The following is a 21,912-nucleotide window of genomic DNA, read 5'->3' as shown; positions in this document are numbered from 1 at the left end:
CTTTTGTGCTAGTAACTTGATCAGTCATTATGCTGTGAGTTGACATCTAATTAAGCCTCCACAGGCATCATCAGGTCCAGAACAGCTCTTCAGGAGGAGAAAATCCACCTCCAAGCACGGTGGTGGCAGCTTATCCCCAACCCTTGCACTGCTGGAAGCGATAATAACGCTCCCCAGAAAATCCCCAACCTCAGGGAGAGCTGGTGATGTCACCTGCACTGGAAAAAGGAACCACAGGGGCAAATTCCCAACTGCTGCTCTAAAACACAGCAAAGACTCATTTCTCTGAGACCTTCCTAGGCTGTGTCCATGTCCCCAACAAAGTCAGATCCTGCAAAACACCTCCCATGGCTGCAGGGGACTGGGCTGAGGGTTACAACCTTCTCAAATGGATTTGCTTTTCTGAACACATTTCTTGCCTCTCAGAGGTTGCCTGCATCAGTGTGGAAGTGTAAATCCTGCTCTCCCTTGGCAGGCTGCTCGATCTTCATATTTCCTCTTGACACTTCTTCCAGGATGCCTTGGATGGAAATGCACGGCGTGGCTGGAATGCTGCTGTTCTTGGCATTTCCCTGCCATGCTGAGCAGGAAAGTAACACAGTGCTGGGGAGAGCCAAGGGCTGTGAACGTGTCAGGATGCACCTGGAACCAGAGCCCAGCCCCTCACGTCACCCATGACAAAGGACAATGGCTGCTGCCCAGGCTGCAGGTGTTTCAACAAGCCCTGAGCACCTCACCCCCCTGCCAAGGCGGTCAGACCAAAATGGGCAACTCAACCCTCCCTGGGACACTGGTCATGCTGAGGTCACAGCGCTGGGGAGGGGCAGAACGCAAAGGGGAGCTGGTAAGGCCATGCAGGGTTTGTGCATGTGGGGTTTGCAGGTGGTCCATGCTCTGTCCTCCAGGCCAAAAGGAAACCAGAAAACGTGATGGACACCAAGCACAGGAAGGAGAGGAACTCCTATTGCCTCCAGTGAAGGGTTTCACTGTTTGTAGAGATATTAACAAAGAGAGTGGGTGCCACTCACTGTGTTTTCAGCCAATTGTAATAAATATTGCCAGTGGCTTTTGATAGGGAATGGGTTTAAGAGAGGAAGGGATTATTGCACATGGGCCATTTCAGATCTTCTGTCTGGTCTAAAACTCACTGAACCCTTTTGTTACCTTCAAAAGACTTACCCAGCCTTGATGGAACCAAAGAATGTCCTTAATAAATTACCAGGATCTCCTTCAGGTCATGTCCCAGTCTCATCCCTTCTGGTCTGAGCTACCCAGGCAGGAGAGTGACACAAGCCACAGCAGCCTCACATAGAATCCTGGAACAGTCTGGGTTGTGAGAGACCTTAAAACTCACTCAGTTCCAAAGCCCTGCCATGGGCAGGGACACTTTCCTCTAGACTTTTCCAAGTCCCATCCAGCCTGGACTTAAACACTTCAGGGATGGGACAGCCACAGCTTCTCTGGACAGCCTGTGCCAGGGCATCTCCACACCAACAGGGAAGAATTATTTTCCTAATCTCTAACAGAACCCTGCATTCTGTCAGTTTAAAGCCACTGTCCCTTGTCCTGTCATTCCATGACCTAACCACAGGTCTCTCTGCAACTCTCTTGGAGCCCCTTTAGGCACTGGAAGGGGCTCAAAGGTCTCCCTGGAGCTTTCTCTTCTCCAGGCTGGACAACCCAAGCTCTCTCAGTGTGTCCATAGCAGAGGTGGACACAGAGGTGCTGTCCCTGTGGTGTTCAGAAGAAAGGGTGGCTGCAGAGCAAAGAACTCCACGTTTGCTTTCAAACAATGTTTGATTTCTTGGCACCCTCCACCCAAGGCCTTTCTTTGTGCTCCTCAGGAACACCACAGGGAAGACAAGCTGCCCCAGCACCTGCTGTTCAATCCTTCACCTCGTCAGGTCAATGGCCAAAGTAATCAATTCTGTGGGGAAACAATAAAAATGGTACAGAAAACAACCCGTCCCCCCACTGCCCTGGTTCCCAGCCCCTTTGCCAATTCCTGCCCCATCAGCTTTGGTTGGGAGGGTATATAAAACCAGCAGAATTTCTTGGTGTGGCAACAGCAAGACACAGACTGAGTCAGAAGAATGGGAAGACCAGCCAGGAGAGGTAAAGATGCTTTTGCAGACTGAATAACTCGGTACAGGCATTGCTCCTACTTTTGTGTGTCTCCATAAGGGTCAGGAGTGATGTTTTCTGCAAACACTGAGATAAATATGTATGTTTCCTACAGGTTAAACTTTCTGAATTACTTGTTTTCGTAACATTGTAAGAGCATTACAGACATTATAAACAATTCCCAAATGTTTTTCAGAGACAGATAAAACTTCCACCTTTTCATTTGACTTTATAACTTCTCTGTAACTTCCATTCCTTACTCTATTAATTTTAGCTTCTGTTTATTTGCTGTTTTTATTCCAGCTGTGGCCATTCTGTGCTCCTCAGTAAGTGAGATATCGCTGCAGGCACTGTTCTAGCTCACAAGATTGCAGAGGCTCTTCAAGGCTGAGCCTTCTGTCAGTGCTTTTAAGATACCACACGAGAGCTGTGGGTTGTTATTGCAGCAAAGCTGACAAGCTCCACTCCACAACCCAAATCAAAGAGCAGATCTGTGGCTCTGTGCCTCAGTGGCCAGACAAGGGCCATGTTGTTCTGACCAGGCTGCTGTGGGTGCCCTTTTCCTCCCCCTCCTCCTCCTCTTCCTCCAGGTGCCGGCATGGCGATGCTCCGCACCCTGAGCATCCTCCTGAGCCTCCTGCTCCCAGCTCACAGCGCCAGGTCACCCGACTGTGGGGGCATCCTCACTCCCTCTGGACTGAGATACCGTAAGTGCAGACCCACATCTCCCCTGCCAGCAGCAGGGACAGGAGGCAGTGACACCATCTGCTCTGGTGGTGAAACATCAAATGCTGGCCCCAGAATCTCATGCCACTAGTCAGCCCACCTGCCTCACCCCCTGCCCATTGCTAGCAGTAAGGGATGAAAATGGGTTTCAGTCTGTCCATCAGGACACTCCAGAGCTCCAGAGGCTCTCATAAAACATCTGCCCTGTTTCACAGTTGCTGAAGTGTCAAAGCCACATGCAGAGTCAGTGCTCAGGAAGGACCTCATGGCCCAGCCAGCGCCAGACCCATCTCCCACCTCCCCAAGCAGGTGAGTTGCCCTCTCTTGCCCAGGCTTTGCTGCCACACCCCTGGTTCACACTGGTGTTTGAATATTGTCACAAAAGGCGCTTTGCCAGCGAGAACAAAAATCCCCCTGCAGACCAGGAGGTTCAGAAATGAGGTTCTAACTCCTTTGTTGGTGTCCAGCAGTAGCAGAACCCACGCTGCTCTCAGGGTGTGGATTTATCTGTGAAACTTTTGGGGTTTCTCAGGGTCTGTTCTGGTCTCCTGACACCTTCCCTTCTGCTCCAGCAGGAACCAAATTACCTCTGTCAAAGTTGACAATTTTTCCCTGACCCTGATCCCTGACACCGGGATGCGGCTGAGCATCGAGGTGGATCTTGGCGTCACATCTGCCCCGTGAGTGCTGGGGCTGCCGGGCTGGAACCAGCCCAAGCTCCTGGCTGAAGTGACAAGGCACCTGCAGGAGCAAGGGTGGCCTGGGGGCAGTGTGGCCAGGACCATTCCCCAGCTCCAGCCTCCTCCTCTCCTCCCTGGCACAGCTCAGCCACCAAGGAGATGAGGCTGTCCATCCTGGCAGACCTCCACGTGGAGATGAACCCCGATGGGAACCTGGAGCTGGTGACCTCTGACTGCAAACCCACCCTGGAGGAGGTGCAGAGCAGCGAGGAGACAGACAGGTCAGCCCCACAGTTTTGCTCCCTGTGGGATTTGGGTAATGGGTGAAAGAAGAAACTGAGGCACAAGTGTTTCTAAGCAGGAAGGTGATTGGATTGAGACTTGCTCACTGCCCTCAAGGCTAACAAGGCCAACATTAAAACTTCACTTTCAGGGGAGGAACTTTGCTCTGCTTTTGGGGTGGTTTTCCCATTTTAAGAGAGTTTCAGTCTGTTATAAGGGAGTGGTCCTTCTAGACTTGTGCAGATGGAATGCTTTTAATGCAAATCCAGTGGCAATTCTCCAGTGGTTTGGGATTCAGAATGGTAATCACAGCTTAATAAATGATAAAAAAAAATGGTAATTCTGTCTCTGGATGCCTTTTGTGTCAGATAAAAGACACCCACCTTTGGCTGATCTGGTTCTCTCCTAACTCCTGCTCTGTTGTTTTCTCACAGCAAGTCCTCAGGATCCGATATCAACAAGCAGATCAACGTTGAAAAAGTAAGATAAAGTTTGTAAAGGCATAAAGACAGCATTACACAGGTCTGTAAGAATTAGAGCACTTTATGTCTACCTGGTGCTTTTCCAGATTTCCCCCACAGCTCCGTGCTCACTGGGCACTGCCATCATCCCCTGGCTCCTGCCACCAGCCAATGGCAGCACCCACCTCAGGGGTTTTCTGGGGAATTCCAGCAGAGCCCCATGTCCATCTATCACCTCTCTTTTTGCTCTTTATTCCACAGATTTGCCTGGAAGTCTCCAAACTGCTGCTTTTCCCAAATGAACGGCTGATGTCTCTGGCAGGTGGGCAGCTGGCTTTCAGTCCCATTTTGGACTGAGGGTTTCAAGGAGCATTTTGGAGCAGAATGTGAGGTGGGACAAATTCCTACCCTGCAGCAGTAGAGGCTCTGCTGCCATCATCTCCCTGGGGATCTGCTCTCTCTGCCCAGCTCTTTCCCTTTTTTACTCTTCAAACCTAGACACTTCCCAGAGCCTGGCACTGCTTCCCTCCTCTTCCTGAGCATCCCTGTGCTCCATTTACAGCTCCATTCCCCATCACACCAAGCTGCCAAGTCCAGTACCTGCCCCTGGCTGCCCCCATGTACTCTGAGCAGGGAATCATCATCTCATTGCAAGTAAGTCCTCACTTTCCAGCTTTTACAGCCCAGCTCCAGTCCTTGGAAGAGCTGCTTCCACTGAATGCTACAGCCCTGAGACACTTGAAATTAATTTTCTCTTTGCCTGTGTCCCTGCAGACAACTTTCCAAGTGTCAGGAACAGTGATCCCCCTGCCAATCAGCCCTGTGCCTTTCAGCATGCCTGAGCCAGCGAGATCCAGCTCTTCCCACGTCATCCTGGCCTTCTCTGAGCACTTCTACACCAGCTTATTCTCTGCCTTGGAAGAGTCTGGAGCTCTCAACGTGAGTCTCCTGGTGAGTGGAACAAGGGAGGAAGGAAGGAGTGGGAGATACACACTTGGAGGGACAGCCCTGCCCTGGGAGTGTCTTGGAAGATCCACAAGCCCTATTCAGAAATGAGTGTGTCCGAGCACCTGCAGGAGTCACAGCCCCTCACCCCCAAGCTCCTAAAAATATTCCTGGTCTAAAGGAGCACGGAGAGTTTGCCATGAGGAGTAACCTGCACACAGCTCCTGGCATGGGCTGGTGTGAGGAGGGCTCCTGCCCGTGCCCAGGGGTGGGATGGTGCCCATCAGAGGGGCTGCACGGCCACGCTGGGCACGAGCCCTGGAGCAGCAGCCCCAGGTCTGATCATGAGCTGTGCTTTGTGTTTCAGAGCTCGCTGACCACTGCCACCCTGTCTGAGAGGATCACTCAGGTGTGTTGCTGTCACTGTAACCCCAAGGGGCACAACCCCAGCCCAGGCAGTGCCCACCCCTCTCCCTGGGGGCACAGGGGTGGCTGCCTTGCCCAAGAACAACCTTGCTCCCTCGGCAGATGGGCTCCCTCTTCCAAGAGGACCTGCCAGTGGTGCTCCAAGCTGTGACCCGCAGTTCACCTCATGTGGTGCTGGAGGAAGACAAAGCAATCGTGCAGCTTTTCCTGACTGCCCAGATCGGAGCAGGATCCCTTTTCCAGAGCTTCCTGAGTGTGAACGTGGTGAGTGGAAGCACACTGAGCTTGGGAAGTGTGTGCTGTGAGTGTGTCCCTGCTGCCCCTTTACTCTGAGCCCCGGCCCCACTGCAGGGGCTGATTCAGCCTTTCCATCACAGCACTCCCAGTATCCAGCAGCGTTTTCCCATGTGCCATCATGCAGGATGCAGGGAGCACATGGATGGGGGCATCACACCCCACCCAGCCTAAGTTTCCTCACTGATCCTGCCCTCTGTTCCCCTCACAGGATGTGACTGCCAGGCTCCACCTCAGCGTTGTGGACACGAGGATGATCATCTCTGTGGCAGCCATCGAGTAATGACCCCACCTGCACTGCAGGAGCCCAAGGGGACACGTCCCAGCCACAGCGGGGAAAGGAGAGGCAAAGTGACCTGGGGAGGGTTTTACCTTTTAGAGCTTGGGCATTGCAGATGTGGCTTCTTCCCCAGGGAGACAGTGACATTCCAGAAACATGGCTAGGGAGAAAAGTGGGAACTGCAGCTTCCATCCTCCCACAAAGGCCCTGAGCCCACATGGGGAAACAGGGGAAACTGCTCAGTGGAGCTCAGCACCAGCAGCTCCTCTGCTGCTCTTTGTTTTCCAGGGACATCGAGCTCAGCCTGGCTGCCTCTGATGTGGGTCCTATACTGGTAGGTACCTCCAGCCACTCCTGGTACCGTCCTCTAAGAGCCTGCTCCCCCTCAGCTGCCCCAGCCATCCTGGGCAGCAGGTGCCAGCAGGGAAATGTGGAAATATTGACTTTGGGTGCTTGCTGCCCCTGGTGGGAGGGACAGCTGGGTCCTTGTGGGATGGGAAGGATGCACCAGTGAGCATCAGGATCCTCTCACAGGTCTCTGCTCCTCTCCTCCTGCTTTAGCCCCACACTGTGAGCTGACCCTGACTTTCCCCCACAGGCTGCCTTGCTGGAGGAGTTGTTCCTGCCCACAATCCGTGAGGAGGTGACAGCCCAGATAAACGGTGAGGAGATGGGGGCTCTGCAGGTGCTGCCATGCTGGATGCTCCACATGGATGCAGGCAGCATCCAGCTGGCAACTTTCCCTCTTTCTTTCTCTCAGTGGTCCTGAGACAAGGTGTTTTCCTGCCCCACATTGCCAGTTTCACTTACACTGATGTCAACATCACAATTCACAAGGTAGGAAATAAGACATTTAAATTGCTCCCTGCTGTGCTTGATTTAAAGGAAGCCTGGGAGCAATGCTAACCTCCCAGCTCCAGAATAAATCAGAGCCTGATTGTTCAGCCCTGGTGACTTGCAGGACCAAGTTCCATTCCCTTAAATAGGCTGAGCCCATCTTTAGCCCGATGGACCCAGGCAGTGGTTGGGGCTGTGGGTGTGATGGTGAAGCCCTGTGTGGGCTGATGAGGACACACAGGCACCATGCTCAGTCCTCCTTCCTTCCTTCCTTCCTTGCTCAGGATTATGTCTTGATCCCCTGTAACCTCCAGCTAGAGGCAAAGACACGGACCTGGAAGTGAAGTCCAGTGTCCGGAGTAGAAGAGTGAAGAATCATTCAGTTGACTCTCACATCATGCTCTGTGGTTTGCCAGTGCTTAAAACGTTGAAAATCTTCTTTCTTGACTCATTAAAACATCATGGTTTTATATTCTGGATAGTAATGGTGTTGCACTAGCACCTTTCTCTTCCAGCCCTGCTCCTGGTAGTTTTTTTGCAGAGAATGGATTGTAACAACGTTTAGTGCTTTAATTAAACATTTCTCTTTAATTCTGCATTTGCTGGTGTGACTATTGACGTTTTTCTCCCCTCAAGAATTAATACCTATAAACAGATAAATTTTGCCCATCATGTCCAGAACCTCTATTTAATTAATTCCACACATTTACAAGGATGCTAAACAGACTTGTGCCTCTCAGCTGCAGAACAACATAGCCCCTTCAACGAGAGATCTTTCATCTGCTTTTCCTCCATGTCTTGTGTTACTATGGGAACATTACAGCTGGTGAGTTTCCTGGGTCAGAAAGAAGAGGAGGGGGAGGAAATCAGTCTGCAGAATGGTTTCTAATTTTAGACCTGAAGGCAGTTATATTTTCAACACTTTGCTTCTGAGGAAGCTCATCACAGAGAAAATGCTGAATGAGAGGTGACTGCAGGCGTCAGACTGCGCCGGCGCCGCGGTCGTTGGTGTTGGGATGCTCTTTCCTACTGACCAAACACATCTCCCGGCTGTTCAGGAACATAAAGTGGGAGGAAAAACACCCACAACAGACACAAGCATCCAAAAGGGGAGGGTAGGGGGTAGAAGAGCTTCAAAAGCTGCCCCAGTCACTGGGTGCTGCTGGCATCTGCCCCAGACAGGGTGAACCTGTGACTGTGCTGATGAGAATCCTCACCCCTGACTGTGCAGCCCAGGAGGAGAATCCTTGTCCCTGATCATCCAGCTCCCACCTCAGCACTCCCATGGTGATGCTTCCTGTAACACCTCAGCCATGAAACCTTATTTACATCTACATCTGCTTTCACTTGCTACAACTATACCCATCATTTCTGCCCTCTGAAGCTGCTGAAAAACACTTCAAAACCTTGTATTTGAAAGGTTCAGAAACAGGAAAGCAAACAAAACAAGCCAGGTTGATTTACTGCAAGGAGTAAAGAACCCTGAAGGTTTATATGCCCAGAGTGGGACCTGACTAATGATGTTAATGCCCGAGGTTGGCCATAGCAGGAACAGCTCCTAATAAAAGTTTCCTGGTAGAGCTGCAACCATTATTCTTTGGTTAATATATGTTAAACCAGTTTCCCAAAAGGAATAAGCTACAGTAGTGAAAAGATGCATGTCTCTGGCAGGGAATATTCTGGCTCCAAGCTTCACTGCAGGACTCTGCCTCTCCAACTCAGGAGCTGCACCCACAGCTGCCAGCCCCGCCTGGGAATAGCCACGGGCTTAGAGCAGAGCTGGCTCATGCTGGAGAATGAGGGTCTCATGCTTCTTCCTCCAGTCACCCCATTTACTGAGACCCCCAGCACAGCCACAGAAAAAGAATGCAGAAAAAAATAGTTTGCATTAGCCCCTTTGTCAAACACAAAATCCATCACTTTCCTGGGCAGTCCTGCAAGAAGAGCTGCCTGGTGACCCCCAGCTTCCCTCTCCACTGGCACATGGAGCAGCATGCACCAGCCAGACAGTTCAAAGGCTGGAGCAGGGGGAACAAGCCCCTTCTCCAGCCCCCACAAAACAGCAGAGGGATGGAGCTTTTGCCAGGGGCATTGCTGGAGCAAGAGCCAGAGACCTCCAACAAACCCACAAACCACCGGCAGCACAGCCAGTCCCTGGCAAAACCTCCTGCTGCTCACCCAGCAAAAGATTTTCCAGCTTGTCAAGGTTTCAATGTTAAAGAAATTTTCCTGAACATGCTTATCCTAGCTTTTAAGGGTTCTGGACTGCAGTTTCCTGCTCTGGGAATACTCCTGAAGCCACTAGAAATTCAGAGCATTAGATGTACAAGTTGCAGAAGTGACAAGTAACGCTGAGAAGATGCTGCCCTTTCCTTAGGAAAAGGCTCCTCTGCTGCTTCCCCCTCGGTGCCATGTGATGAGCAGCATGATGGAGGCCAGACCCCAAGAGGAAAAGCCTTTTCCAGGGCCATAAGATGACTTTTCCACTCTCCTGTGACCCTGGGCTCGCTGTGCCAGTGCTCCATGCAGCAGCGAGATCTCATCACATGTTCTTGCCTCACTGTTTTCTTTCTCAAAACAGCAGAGGCCTGGGGCAGTGCCAGATCACAGAGAATGTGCCAGAGAAATGAATGCCTCCCAGTAGAGCAGAATACACACAGAAGTGATGGCCAAATGGGAATGAAAAGGGGGCCTAAACTTTACTTACTGCCCAGGAGGTATTTGCTCGGGAACCAGAATAAATCCTTGCATCAACACAGCCTGCTCTGCCAATCTGTGGGCAAAAAGGATGAATGGTGACACCAAATCCCAGCAGTGCAGGAGCCCTGAGGTGGCACAAAGCAGGTGCCAGCACAGGTTGCTGAGGAGTTGTCACTCATCCCATCCTCCAGGTACCAGGGTCACACAGACCCCAAACCCTGCTCTGCCAGCTCTGAGTGTGCTGGTGTCAGAGAACATGAGCAATGGGATCTGAGCTCCCTGCTCCTGCCTCCTGAGCAGGCTCCAAAGCTCCACAGTGCTCACTCTTGTTGGCATTTCATTCCAGGGGGTTCAGCTGGTGATGGAGCTGTACCCAGCTGCTTTAGTGCAGTCCCTGTCACCACACAGGAGCAGCACTCCTGCCCAGGGACAGGACAAGGCTCGTGTCACCAGCAGCTGAAGTCTCTGGGAGCACAGCCCCACGGCCCCCTGCACCATGCTGGGAAGCAAAGGAGCTGTTTATACTCACCAGGACACCCATCTTCAATGTTACCACAGACTCCAACCCACCCAGAGCCTTTCTGCTGGACACAAGGCAGGCCAGCCCATGTGGTGACAGTGTGTGACACCAGGCTTGTGTTTGGCACAGCTCAGCACTGACCAGTTCACACAGAGGGACCCCCAATGGGTCCAGCACCTTCTCTGTGTGTTCAGTGATTCCTCTGCATCATCTCACAGCGATGCTGGGAGTTCATGAAGCAGCCACAGGTCTGGGCCCTGCAGACCCTGAGCTATTCCTACCTTCAGCAGAAATGCAGAGGGGAATATTGCCTCATCCCTCACCTGGTCAGTGCCAGGCTGCCACAGCCTCTGGGGTGAGAAACACCCTCGTAATAACATCCAGTGCTGGGAAAACTGGTGTTGGAGAGGCCATTTAAAACCTGAGATTCATTTGGGGTTCTTTTAACCCAGAATAATTTGGGCTTTTCAAAATCCGAAATGCATGACTTGTGACATCAGCCTGAGCAGAGGTGGCTCTCCAGGCAGACAGATGCTCTCCAGGACTGTCAGACCCCTCAGTCCTCTGGTAAGGAAGTTTTCCCTCCAGATTCTAGTAGGAAATGCTTCATGACCTTTGGAAATTCGATTTAATTTTGATTTCTGCTTGTGGATTAGCATTTGGTCAGCAGGTTATCATGCCAGGAGGAGCCACTGAAAGTTCAATTTTTTTTCTCATGAAGTTCAAGTGGGAAGAGTTTTCAAACCCAAACTCAAAATATTGATTGTCACAAAGGAACCAGATCCCAGAAAGGAGGCAGGACAGAAGCTCACCCCAAGAAGTATCAGAAACCAGAACTTCATTTCAAGCACTAAAATCGTAGGAACATTTATTAAATTAGTTATATGACAAATGTATTCTGAGATCCCACTCAGCACGTCACACCCTCCTGGACAAGGATGGGGAGATTCACTTCCACATGCAACAAATTCACTTTCTCACTCTATCAGGAAAAGTTTCACCTCAGAACAAATTTCCCAGTTCCACTGCCGCACCACATCCAACTGCTGTGACTGTGACCCCAAGATCACAGCAACTTCTCTAAATAAATATTTGTACACAGAGCTGCCAGTCAGGTTTGGCTTATGCAAGTGTCAAACTGTACTCACATATACACCAATTCACTTTAAAGTGTCTTAAATATTATTAAGAATATTGAATCACGTTTGGTAAAGAAAATCAGATAATGCTGGTCCTGGCACTCCATCCTTGCTGCTCTCCCTCTCTCTGCCCTCACAGTCCTCTTCCATGCCTCAGGCTCCACAGCTCAGACCAGAAACACCAGCAGGCCCTGAAGGAGAGCAGGGAGAAACACAAACACATTATCTGCTGTCAAGGGATGTTGGTTCACAACACATAGAGCCCTCCTGCAAAAGTCCTCATGTCCAGTTTGTAATGAGGAGGACACAGAACTTCTTGGGAAGTGTTGGGGAATATCCTGGCCCCTCCAGGACACCTCCAGAGTGAACTGGGCTGGAACTTGGGACTATTCAAGACTCTTTGAATGGTGCCACTGGAGAGGGCTTGCCTGAATGCCTGGATCCACAGTGGAGCTGCTCCCACTGAGTTCTCCTGAAAGAAAAGGGGGCCTGGACAGAGAACTGGGACCTGCCCCAGTGCACTGCTCACGGTCACATCCTCAGGCAGCATTCCTGACCTGAGGGGGTCAGACACAGCAGCCCTCTCAGTCTTTCAGGAATTAAAATCTACAGTCCTTGCACACACAGCCACCATTGGCAGGGTCCTGCAAACAGCCCTGGTGCCTTGCAGGAGGGAGCAGCCCATCCCAGCACTCACCGCCTTTATCTGGAAATCCACGTTCACTAAGGGGATGCGCAGCACCTTGGGCAGGGGGATCCCGATGCTCAGGGCACCTGCAGGGCACAGACAGGTCCTCACATGCTGAACCAGCTCCCACCCAGACAGCTGCCCCAGGGAGGGCACAGGGAGCAGCTTCTCAGGGCCATCCCTGTGTGCTTGGCTTTCCTGAGGCTCTCCATCACTGACTGCTGCCAGAACTGACGCTGGGGTGGGATGGTGCAAATGTAAGGTTGGACTTCTAACTGCATCCTCAGAATGGGGATTTCAGGGTTTTTATGGCTCCAGCACTCCTAGTACATCCTGCAAACACACACACACCCACACACACAACCCCCTCTTCCCTCCTTGCCCAGAACTCAAAGTGCTCCCAGCATTCCAGCCATCCAGGTCACCCTACCATTGATTGCAGGCAGGAATGTTTCCACAAGCAAACTGCTGCAGTGGGGCCTCAGGGTGGAGATCTGAATCAGACAAAACAGCCATGTGAGCAGCACTGCCTGGCCCATGCCAGCAGCAAGCAGGACCCTTGGGACTGCACACCACTGCCCACTGACACAACAAAAGAACAGCCCCTCTTCTCTTTAAAGTGAATCTGTTTTTCTTCTTCAATTTGTATTCAGTCCTTCCCTTAGAAAAACTTCTGCCTCATGATGCCTCTGCTGCAGCTTGATGTGAGCTTTGCCCAAGCAGAGGTGAATAAACAGATTTCAGCTTTACATTTTCTTTATTAGAAAAGGCAGAAGGGAAAAAGAAAACCCCAGCAACAGAGGAATTGCTACAACCTACACCACAGAGCAGCTAAGAGCTCTGACCCTCAGCAGGGGTAATCCATCACAGCACCCCACAGCACTGCCTGGCTCTCTCCCTCCCCAAGAGCCACAGGGTATCATGCTTGGCTGCTCTCCCTGCCCAGTAAAGCCCAGACTAGTGTTAGAGACTTACATTACTGATGCCAACATCAGAAGACTCCAAGGAGAGGGAAGTGCTGCAGGGGAAGGAGAGCAAACAGCAGGTCAGACACAAGGCACCAGCCAGAGCTCACAGCCAGACCCCAGCTACCTCCAAGCACACTCAGCCCAGGGGCAGAGACCCACAAAGGGACACCTGCATTGTAACACAAAAAACAGAGACTGGCACACTTGCAAGAGAGACAAGAAAATAGGAAAAGAAAAGCTTAACCTAATTTAAATTTCCTTGTCAATGATGCAGCACTGCAGCAGGACACACGCACAGCTCCTGGCTGCGCCTTCCCTCTCCCTGCCCAGATTATTCACTTTCAGGAAGGAGGCAGATCCTGGCCAGCTGAGAGCAGAGCTTCTGGAAAACCATGGTAGGGGGGTTGGAACTGGATGATCTTTAAGATCCCTTCCAACCCAAACCATTCTGTGAGCCTAGGTAAAAGCACAGAGTCTGGATTTAAGGACCTGGTGAATTTTCTACAGCTCCTCATCTATCACTGCAATCACACCACTATCCATACCTAAAATGGATGCTTTATTTCCACTTTCAATTTCTCTTTTCTACTTCTGTTGAATCTTGTTATACCCTTGTCTATTGAATTAAAAACCTTTTGAAGCATTTCTATTCCCTATATCACTGCATACAAGCTATTCCAATTTTGCTTCTAAATCCAGCTCTTTGACAAGCTAAATGGCCCCAAATCCTCAAACCTCCTGCTATAAGGAATGCTCTCCAATCTTTAATCATACCTTGACTGGCATTAATGACAGCACTTTCCTTTACTGCTTTATCATTCATGTCCAATATCAGGCATTTCGAATCACTGCCCAGGATCAAAGTCAAGCTGACAGTCTTACAATTATTCAGGTTACCTCATTCCTCCTTGTTATAAAACTGACACACTTCTCCTCCAGCCTCTTAAAACTTTCCAGCTGCTGCAATCCTTCCTGAACTACCCCATCCGCCTCATACCATCAGTCAGGCATGAAATTCTCACATTCAGGGAATGGTTTGCAGACACAGAAAACATTTCAAGCCAGGAGCCCCAGAGCCAACACTGCAGCACAGAGAATGTCCCCACCTGTAGGAGGGGACAGCTCACCTGCCCAGGGCCAGCTGCAGCACCAGCCTGCCCCCAACAATCGACACTTGGACGTTTAGACCAAGGTCCTGCAAGCAGAGGGGGAGAGGATCAGCACAGGGAAACATCCCCATCCCCTCCACACCCCTGGGGACAACTCCATCCACACTCACAGCCTTCAGCAGCAGGAAATTGAGGATGGATCCATCCAAGTGGTTGCTGAACAGCTGAATCAGGACTGAAAGCCTGACACTGGCTTTGTTTTCTTCCAAGAGGATGAGCGGGTTCCCTCTCAACACCAGTTTGATGCTCAGGGGACTGGTTCCCCTGCAGGCGGAGCACTGTGGGAATTGAGGAGGCATGGAGGTGGCTGCTGGCACCCCACACAGGCAGGGGACTGGCAGTCTCTCACAGCCCTATAACTCCACAGGGCTTCCCTAAGGTCACACACACCCTGGACAAGCTAAATTTACAGAGCAAATAGGTCTGGCAGCACGGATCAGCTCTCCATGCTGAGGGCATAAGGGGCTGAGGAAGGAAAGGTGGACACAGAGGGCTGTGGGTGTCAGAGGGTGCCCAAGAAATGGGATATACCAGACAAGGTAACAGGAGATACTCATCAGCTTCTAGTCAATGGCTACAAGGTGAGAGAAGGCTTTCCCCTGGTCAGGGAGCAGGAGAAGGCTGGAACAGACAATGGCACACCGGGCAGGGGCTGTGCAAACCCCCCGTGCCTCCTCCCACTCCCATCAGCTGGTCAGGCACCAGGACAGGCTCAGGCACCAGGACAGGCTCAGGCCGTGCTGGTGCAAGAGGAGGGGAGCACAAGGTGTTCCAGGTGTCTCCTGGAGAGGTTTACACAAACCCTGGTGCCAGAACAAGTTCCTCACCCCGGCAGGAGCGATGGTCCCCACGGCTTCGCGCAGGCGGCTGGCACCGGAGAACTGCGGGGACAGAGATACCAGCAGCCCTGGTGAGCAGATTGCAACAACACCCACCCTGCCAGCGCCACCCCAGTACACAGCACCCATGGTTCCCCAGCTGTCTGGGTGACTCCTGGCAGTTGTCAAGGTGATAGCACCCAGCCATGGAAGGTGATGTCCCCCAGAGGCTTTCAGCACCTGCCAGTGTGTGGACCCCTAACATTTCCCATTGGGAGCAGAGATCAGAGGCACAGGAAATGCAAACACCCAAGGAATGGCACTGCAGACAGGCAATGTCTTTTCTCAGTGGCACTTTGCAGACTCCTTGGAAGGGGTCACAGCCTGCAGGAGTCCAAGGCACAACCAGTACACAGCTGGTCTCAGCTGGTGTCCCCAGAGGGTCCTGACAGACAGGAGCACAGCTGGGCAGTGTGGGTGCTATTGCAGCTCTCTGAGAAGGGCAGGAGGGAGGCAGTGCTGGGGTGGAGCAGGGAGCAGGCACAATGCACACCCTGGGACAGGCACAAACACCCTTCCTGGGCAGAGCCTGTCCCTTGTCGCTTGCTCCAGCTGAAACACAGGCCCTGCTGTACTCACAACATCTGGCGTGCAGGGGAAGGTCTGTGGTGGCAGCTGGAGCAGGAGGGACAGGACTGCATTGAGGAAGCTCTGGCGCATCACCAAGAGCAGGAGCCTGTCCATCAGAGGAGGCAAAGCAGAGGGGGATGAGTCGTGGGCGATGGTGCTGCCTCCCACCTGCTTCACCACACCCTGAAAGAGAGGCACACAGACATCAGTGCTCAGAGCCTCGAGGCACGTTCAGATCCTCACAGGAGTGAGGAGCGGTGCCAGCTGCAGTTCTCGGAGCAGTTCTCTCTGTTTCATCAATGGCAGGAGCTGGTAAAGCTGAAGTGTTATTAGCTAATTACACACTTTGTCCAAATCACAAATCACTGCTTCACTTCATCCTTGAGGTCTCTCCCCAAGCACGAGGGGTGATGGGGATGCACCCTGTGTTCCCAGACCTCCCTCCAGCCCCACAGAAACCACGCTGACAACCACACTGACAACCACACTGACACCGACTTTTTGCTAAGGAGACGATTCTGCCCATCTGGGAGGCTTGGGGGGCAAAGGCTCCTCCTACTGAAGCAATTGCACCAAAGCCAGTGCAGCAGCAGGGGTTTCACAGGCTGCAGGGTTTGCTATCAGCCCTGTCCCTCTTTAGCACTCATGTCCCACTTGCTTATCTCCAGCTGCTTGTTTATTTTTAAGCTCTCCTGTTTGCAAGTAGTTCGCTTTTTGCTGCTTCTTTTCCCTTCCACAGCGAGACAGAAGTGAAAAATACATCAATTAACCTGATTTAGCATTCACCCATCACAGAGACTGAAGAGCAAAGGCAAAAAGCACCAACACCAGGGCAAGAGAGAAGAGGAAAACTGTTCATCCCACAAGAAGGAGAACTGCTCATCCCAGCAGCCACATCCAACAGACACAGCCCCGAGCACACTCAGGGTAAGTTGGCATACAAAACAAACAAAATAAAAAGCACACACAGTGCTTAGTGGTGATCTGGATAAAGATCTAAGCACTTAGGAGCTGCATTTCCAGGACAAGCCCAGCTCCTCGTGGGATTCTACAGCTCCCATGGGATGAGGTGAGCACACTGAAAGGCAATGCCCAACCACACTCCCAGCTCCCAGCATTAACTTACATCTAAATCCAGCCCCAGGAACTTGCCAGAGGTGTAGGGGATGCTGGCCAGCTGGTAGTGGATGGTCCCTGCTGTGCCGACCGGGATCACCGCTGCACACAGGAAAAGGATCGTTCCAGCTCCAGGAATCAGCAGCAGCACAACCTCCCTGACCCCAAAGGCCACCAGCCCCCCACCCACAAACAGCATTCAGGGCTGAGGGGTGCTTGCTGCTACTCCAAAAGGCCAGGGCATCCCAAACTCAGCTTGGTGGGATCTGCCTTTAGGATATAGCACAAAAAGAGCATCAAAAACGATAAGAAAAATCCAAAGGTGATGCATAAAAATGGAATAAGGAGGGCCAAGGTGGGAGCAGCTCATTGGAATGCTGGGGTGTGAATTCCAGGCTCAACAACAGCCCTGCAGAAGTGCTGGACTTCTGTTGATGCACTGAGGGACTTGACATGGGAAATGGGTCTTGTCTCCCACTGTGGGGAACACAGGGAAGCAGTGCCTCAGCCTCCACAAGCAACCCACCATTGAGAGTGCTCAGGAGATGGATGTTCACGAGGTTCATCACAATATCGACCACGGGACAGAGCTGCAACACAAAGCAGGAATGTGTCTGCTCAGCCCCCCTCACCACCACCACCCACAGCCTGCCCAGATCCCTGCTTTCCCCTCCAGGGAAAAAGTTGCATGGCAATAGACACAGCTGGGATGCTGTAAAAGGTTTGGGGGAGTGGAGCATCCCTGGAGCTGTGGGACCACACTGAAGGGGATTGTTTTCATCTGGGGAACATCGATGGGCAGCAGCCCTGTGGACACCCCAGCCCCATGGCCCGTGCCAGGGATGTGGGAGAGCAGCACAAAGAGACAGTGGGTCTTGCTGTGGCCTTGTAACCAGTTTTTTTCCCCAGTATTTCTGTGTTTCAGCTGTGAAAGGACAATCCTCAGCCGTACCAAAGCGGGCAGAGTCGCTGTCAGCTGGCGAAGCACCAGCTCATTCACTGACAGGGTGAGCAAGCTGGAAAAGAAAGGAAAAAACTACAAATCAGCACAAACAAAGCTCCAGGACAGAGACAAAAAGATCTCCAGCCTTCATTTTACATTTTCCTACACCCTCAGTCATCCCTTCAGAGCCAGGGGCTGATGCTCACCAGAGCAGGGGCTGGAGAGACAAAAGAGCCACTTACCCCACTGAGGGGAGGATTTGACTCATTGCTGAGAATCACAGAATCATTAAGGCTGGAAAATACATCTAAAATTATCAAGTCCAACCATCAGCTCTGCACCACCATCATGTTCCCCACTAAATCATGTCCTCAAGTGCCATAGCCCCATTTTTTTAGCACCTCCAGGGGTGGTGTCTCTACCACTTCCTTGGGCAGCCTGTTCCAATGCTTGACAACCCTTTCTGGGAAGAAATTTTTCCTTCAGCTCTCACTACACGAAAAGAGTGAGCCTCTCACAGCCTAACCTTGTGTTTGGTATTTCCCTCTGGTATTTAAATCAGTGCTGTAGTTAAGGGAAGAGGGAGCTGTTAGGAAATATCTTCATGTTAGTTACTGGGAGCAAACAATTTGCATCTGGAATAACAAGAGGAGAAATCTGCTGTGTGACATTTCCACACTGCTGCTGAACAACTCGCTCAGGACGTGTGATGCCTGCAGCAGCACAGAGGCAGTTTTGTCTGATAATCAATATATTTCTGGACTGTTGAGTTGGCAACACACAGAAAGCAGGAATTCATAAAGCACCTGTTATTTATGCCCAAATTCTGCCTACAAATGCATCTGAGGAGCTGCCATGAAGTCATTTGTGTATATCTACACTCCCCTTGCCCCCCTCCCTCAGGAGTTCACTTCCTGCAAACCATCACTTTAATCCTGCTAAAAATTAAAACATGACCCCCAGAGCAGATGAGCTGTGTTCCTCTCTTCACTCACACAGCATTTTTCAAAGCAGCTGCTGCACTGATTGAAATATAATGGCTAATGCAAAAATTAATTAGGAGAATTTCGATGAGCCTGAAAAGTGAGTAATTCAAAAGCAATAGAAGAAAACATTTCCCATGATCAATTTACTGCTGTGTTCATCAATACATGAAGTCAGCAAATCCTTGCTGTCAAGAATTTAATAAGACTGAGCAAGAGATGGGACATTTGCATGGAATTACACACAACCACAGCAGTGAGAGGGAAACTCCACATGCCAGGCATTCTCCTGGGACAGCAGCCAAAGGCAGAGTACAAAACTAGGGAAAGTAATGGTCCTGTTTTCCTGGAATTCTCCCAGCCCTATTACTCCTACCCTTTGGATATCAATTCTCTAGCTCAGTCTAGAGAAAGTGTATTGGGAAAGGTACCAAACTTCATGCTTCAGATCTTAAAATTTCCACAGGCAAACAGGGCAAATTAACCCTCGTTCCACTGAAGCAACTGGCATTGGCAATAGGGAAGAAATTCCATCCCTGAGGCCTGGCTCTGTGTCAGCTGAGCACCGTCTGTGTCCTGGCACACTGTCCATATTGTTGGATAAAGAGGAGAGGACTGCACATAACAGAACCATAAACCCACAGGCACTCACCCAGAAAGGACCTTGATCTTTATGGCCCCAAGAATGCAGAGGCAGTCTTCAGTGACAACCTGGAACGTGCCAGATTCAAAATTTGTGCATTTAATGTTTGCAGTAATGTTCACCTCCACTAAGATATCAATGAGTTCTGAAAGCAGGCCAACCAAGCTGCAAAAAAACCAAATAGGATTATTCCATCTCTCATTTCTCAGAGAAACTCACCAAAGCCAGGAGAAATAGAGTTCTCCTCCATCTCCTGCAGACCACTACCAATGCCACAGGTCATTTTTCAGTGTCTGTTTTGCTCTGTGACTTTATTATAGGCAAGAAACACCTCAAAATCCTTAAGAGATGCAAAATATGTCAGGGCAGGGGTTTCCCTCATCATCCATCCCGAACCCCCACTCACCAGTTGCCTCTGAGCTGCAGCTTTGCCCCGATGGTGAGCTGGACCCCGATCCCTGGCAGCAGCACCACCGACAGCCTGGGCACCCGGACCTTGATGAGGTGCAGGCTGTGAACAACAGCAAAGGCTGGCACAAACTGAAAACACCTTCCAGCAGCCAGGCAGCTGTACCCAGGGGGGAACCTGCAGCACCCCAGCTACCTCCAGCTGGAGGCACCAGGATAAGGGACAGCTGACTACAAGAAGGCAGCCTAGAACCAGACTGGGCTGGAAGCCGACTTTGGAGAGCCATCGACTTTTCCCCTCTGTGGTCTCTTTTCCCTCTCTCAGTGCTGTCAGGCATTAACAGCACCCCCAGGGTTGTCATTCTGCACCTGCACCCATAACCTGCAGTGTCCCTTGCCACCCACCCTGCGACCACCCAGACATTATTCAGGTCAGAATTCCAGTATCATGATGAAACAAGGGTAACAGCCCTGACCAGCCATGCCAGGGGCAGCTCAGCTCATCTTTTGAGAGCTGATGCTGAAGGTGCACTCACAGCACAGCACTTACTCCGTGATGCTGGTGGGAGAGTTCAGCTGACTCCCTTCACCCATGATGTTGGGAACCACGAGACCCTGCAGGTGCTGGTGGATGAGCCCATTATGGATTATGGCATCTGAGAGAACTGGAAAACATCTGTGCATGAGGAGCAGCACGGACAGCAGTGACCTCTCCCCACTCAGGCAGATCCATCCTGGCACAGCAAAACCCCTCCACACCCCAGAATTCCTCATGGAGACATCAGCTGTGTCCATGCAGTCAAATAACACAGGGATGATATTTTACAACTTTGGTGCTATAAACCAAAGCTGGCCTTGATGAAGTAAACAGGAAGGGCAGCAGTGGAAAGCATCCCAGCCTCCAATTCAAATGTCACAGTTTGGCTGTGCACTGCCAGGAGCACCAGTGACCCCACTCACAGGCTGGGCTTCCACTCACAACTCATTTCCCCTTTGTCAGGGGGTTTTTATTTGTTGATTTTTGCCTGTTTATTTTTGCTTTTGGAGTTTTTTTAGTAGGAGCAACTTGAAACAAGCCTGAACATTGCAAATATATTATTATGTCTGCTACTTCACAGCAGCTGTTTTGTCAAATATCAGCTGCTCCAATATGGAAATGAGAAACTGAGACAAAAAGAGCAAACAACCCAGATCTAGCCCTGAAATTCTGTGTAGCTGCTTGGAGCTGAAACATGCCCCAGTTCTGGAGCAGAGATTTCCCTGACCCATGAATCTGGTGATGGCTCTCAGGGGCTCTGAGCAAAGTCTGCAGCCCTGAGGAATATGAAATAAAGATGAGCACTCTCAGGAAATTTTACTGCCCATCACAGTCCCTCAGAGCCCTCAAAGCAAACACAACCTGTGCCTTTTTGTAGTTACCATTCTGCATGGCCCGTGGGCTGACAGCACAGGACAGACCAGACAAGACTTGCTGCGAGGGTGAGAGGAGGCCACAGAAAAAGATGATTCCAAAAAGCTTCAAAACCATCATCTCCAGAAGATGCCCCTGCTGGCAAGGGAGACATCAGAGGGGACAGTGAGGAAGAAGACTCTCAGAAGTGACCCCTGTGTCTTTATGAGGAAAGAAATCAAGAAAGGAATCCCTCTTTTTATCTGGATCAAAGGGGGCTCTGCTCAAGCCCAAAGCAACAGAACCTTCTTCATGTCCACACACATGGACAGACTCCATGTGTGGGCCAATAAAAGCCCTTTCCTTATCCCTTGTGACTGGCCCAAAATGTTCACAAAAAGAAGCCAAACTTGATGTTTAAGTTATTTCTGTATCCCTGCAATGCACAGTTACAGGTGTTTTGGTGAGGGGCTTTGCCAAGGGAAGCATCTGAGGATTATCTGTGTTCCTTCTGCCTTTCAAAAGCAATAAACTAAAGCACAGGTGACAAAAATAAGCTACCTAGAAGTTACAACTTAATAATTACTAGCATAAAGTTAATTATGGCATAGCAGACAGAGGGAGGAGATCAGGAGCTCGGTGCCCAGCACAATCTCCAACCAAAGCAGTCAAGCACTTCCAGAGTGAGGACCCTGCCACTGCCCCGTCACACAGCCAGCACTCAGAGGATGTTACCTGACTC

At 51.0% G+C, this 21,912-nt stretch overlaps 2 protein-coding genes across 2 annotated transcripts; one reads left to right on the top strand and one right to left on the bottom strand.

Moving 5' to 3' along the window:
• Window positions 1–763: 763 nt before the first annotated feature.
• On the top strand, window positions 764–7,399 carry BPIFB2 (BPI fold containing family B member 2). Its single transcript, XM_033075232.1, has 17 exons — window positions 764–844; window positions 1,845–1,917; window positions 2,715–2,831; window positions 3,066–3,159; window positions 3,426–3,530; window positions 3,674–3,811; window positions 4,247–4,292; window positions 4,535–4,595; window positions 4,836–4,927; window positions 5,048–5,224; window positions 5,586–5,627; window positions 5,747–5,908; window positions 6,150–6,217; window positions 6,507–6,552; window positions 6,817–6,880; window positions 6,979–7,055; window positions 7,340–7,399. Exons 1-17 carry the CDS (start codon window positions 764–766, stop codon window positions 7,397–7,399), a joined length of 1,503 nt encoding a protein of 500 aa, XP_032931123.1.
• Window positions 7,400–11,112: 3,713 nt separating this feature from the next.
• On the bottom strand, window positions 11,113–21,311 carry LOC117004266 (BPI fold-containing family B member 4-like). The gene is made up of 15 exons (XM_033074952.1): window positions 21,200–21,311; window positions 20,331–20,445; window positions 19,779–19,883; window positions 19,382–19,537; window positions 17,756–17,819; window positions 17,330–17,393; window positions 16,814–16,905; window positions 15,697–15,870; window positions 15,067–15,120; window positions 14,350–14,517; window positions 14,198–14,265; window positions 13,078–13,120; window positions 12,533–12,596; window positions 12,112–12,188; window positions 11,113–11,605 (listed from the first exon to the last, which is right to left on the bottom strand). The coding sequence occupies exons 1-15, from the start codon at window positions 21,309–21,311 to the stop codon at window positions 11,582–11,584; spliced, it is 1,380 nt and encodes a 459-aa protein (XP_032930843.1). The 3' UTR covers window positions 11,113–11,581.
• Between the last annotated feature and the right edge of the window lie 601 nt (window positions 21,312–21,912).

Source organism: Catharus ustulatus, chromosome 17, assembly GCF_009819885.2.
Source record: "Catharus ustulatus isolate bCatUst1 chromosome 17, bCatUst1.pri.v2, whole genome shotgun sequence".
Taxonomy (NCBI): domain Eukaryota; kingdom Metazoa; phylum Chordata; class Aves; order Passeriformes; family Turdidae; genus Catharus; species Catharus ustulatus.
This window is presented reverse-complemented; position numbering and strand designations above follow the sequence as displayed.

Coding starts and splice junctions, on each gene's coding strand:
- LOC117004266 (XM_033074952.1), bottom strand. CDS start 21,311: ATGATGGTTTTGAAGCTTTTTGGAATCATCTTTTTCTGTGGCCTCCTC. Junction 19,538..19,778: donor CTGCAGCTCAGAGGCAACTG/GTGAGTGGGGGT, acceptor GTTTTTTTGCAG/CTTGGTTGGCCTGCTTTCAG. Junction 16,906..17,329: donor TCTCCTGAGCACTCTCAATG/GTGGGTTGCTTG, acceptor TCCTGTGTGCAG/CGGTGATCCCGGTCGGCACA.
- BPIFB2 (XM_033075232.1), top strand. CDS start 764: ATGGGCAACTCAACCCTCCCTGGGACACTGGTCATGCTGAGGTCACAG. Junction 4,293..4,534: donor AGCAGATCAACGTTGAAAAA/GTAAGATAAAGT, acceptor TTTATTCCACAG/ATTTGCCTGGAAGTCTCCAA. Junction 6,881..6,978: donor GGTGACAGCCCAGATAAACG/GTGAGGAGATGG, acceptor TCTTTCTCTCAG/TGGTCCTGAGACAAGGTGTT.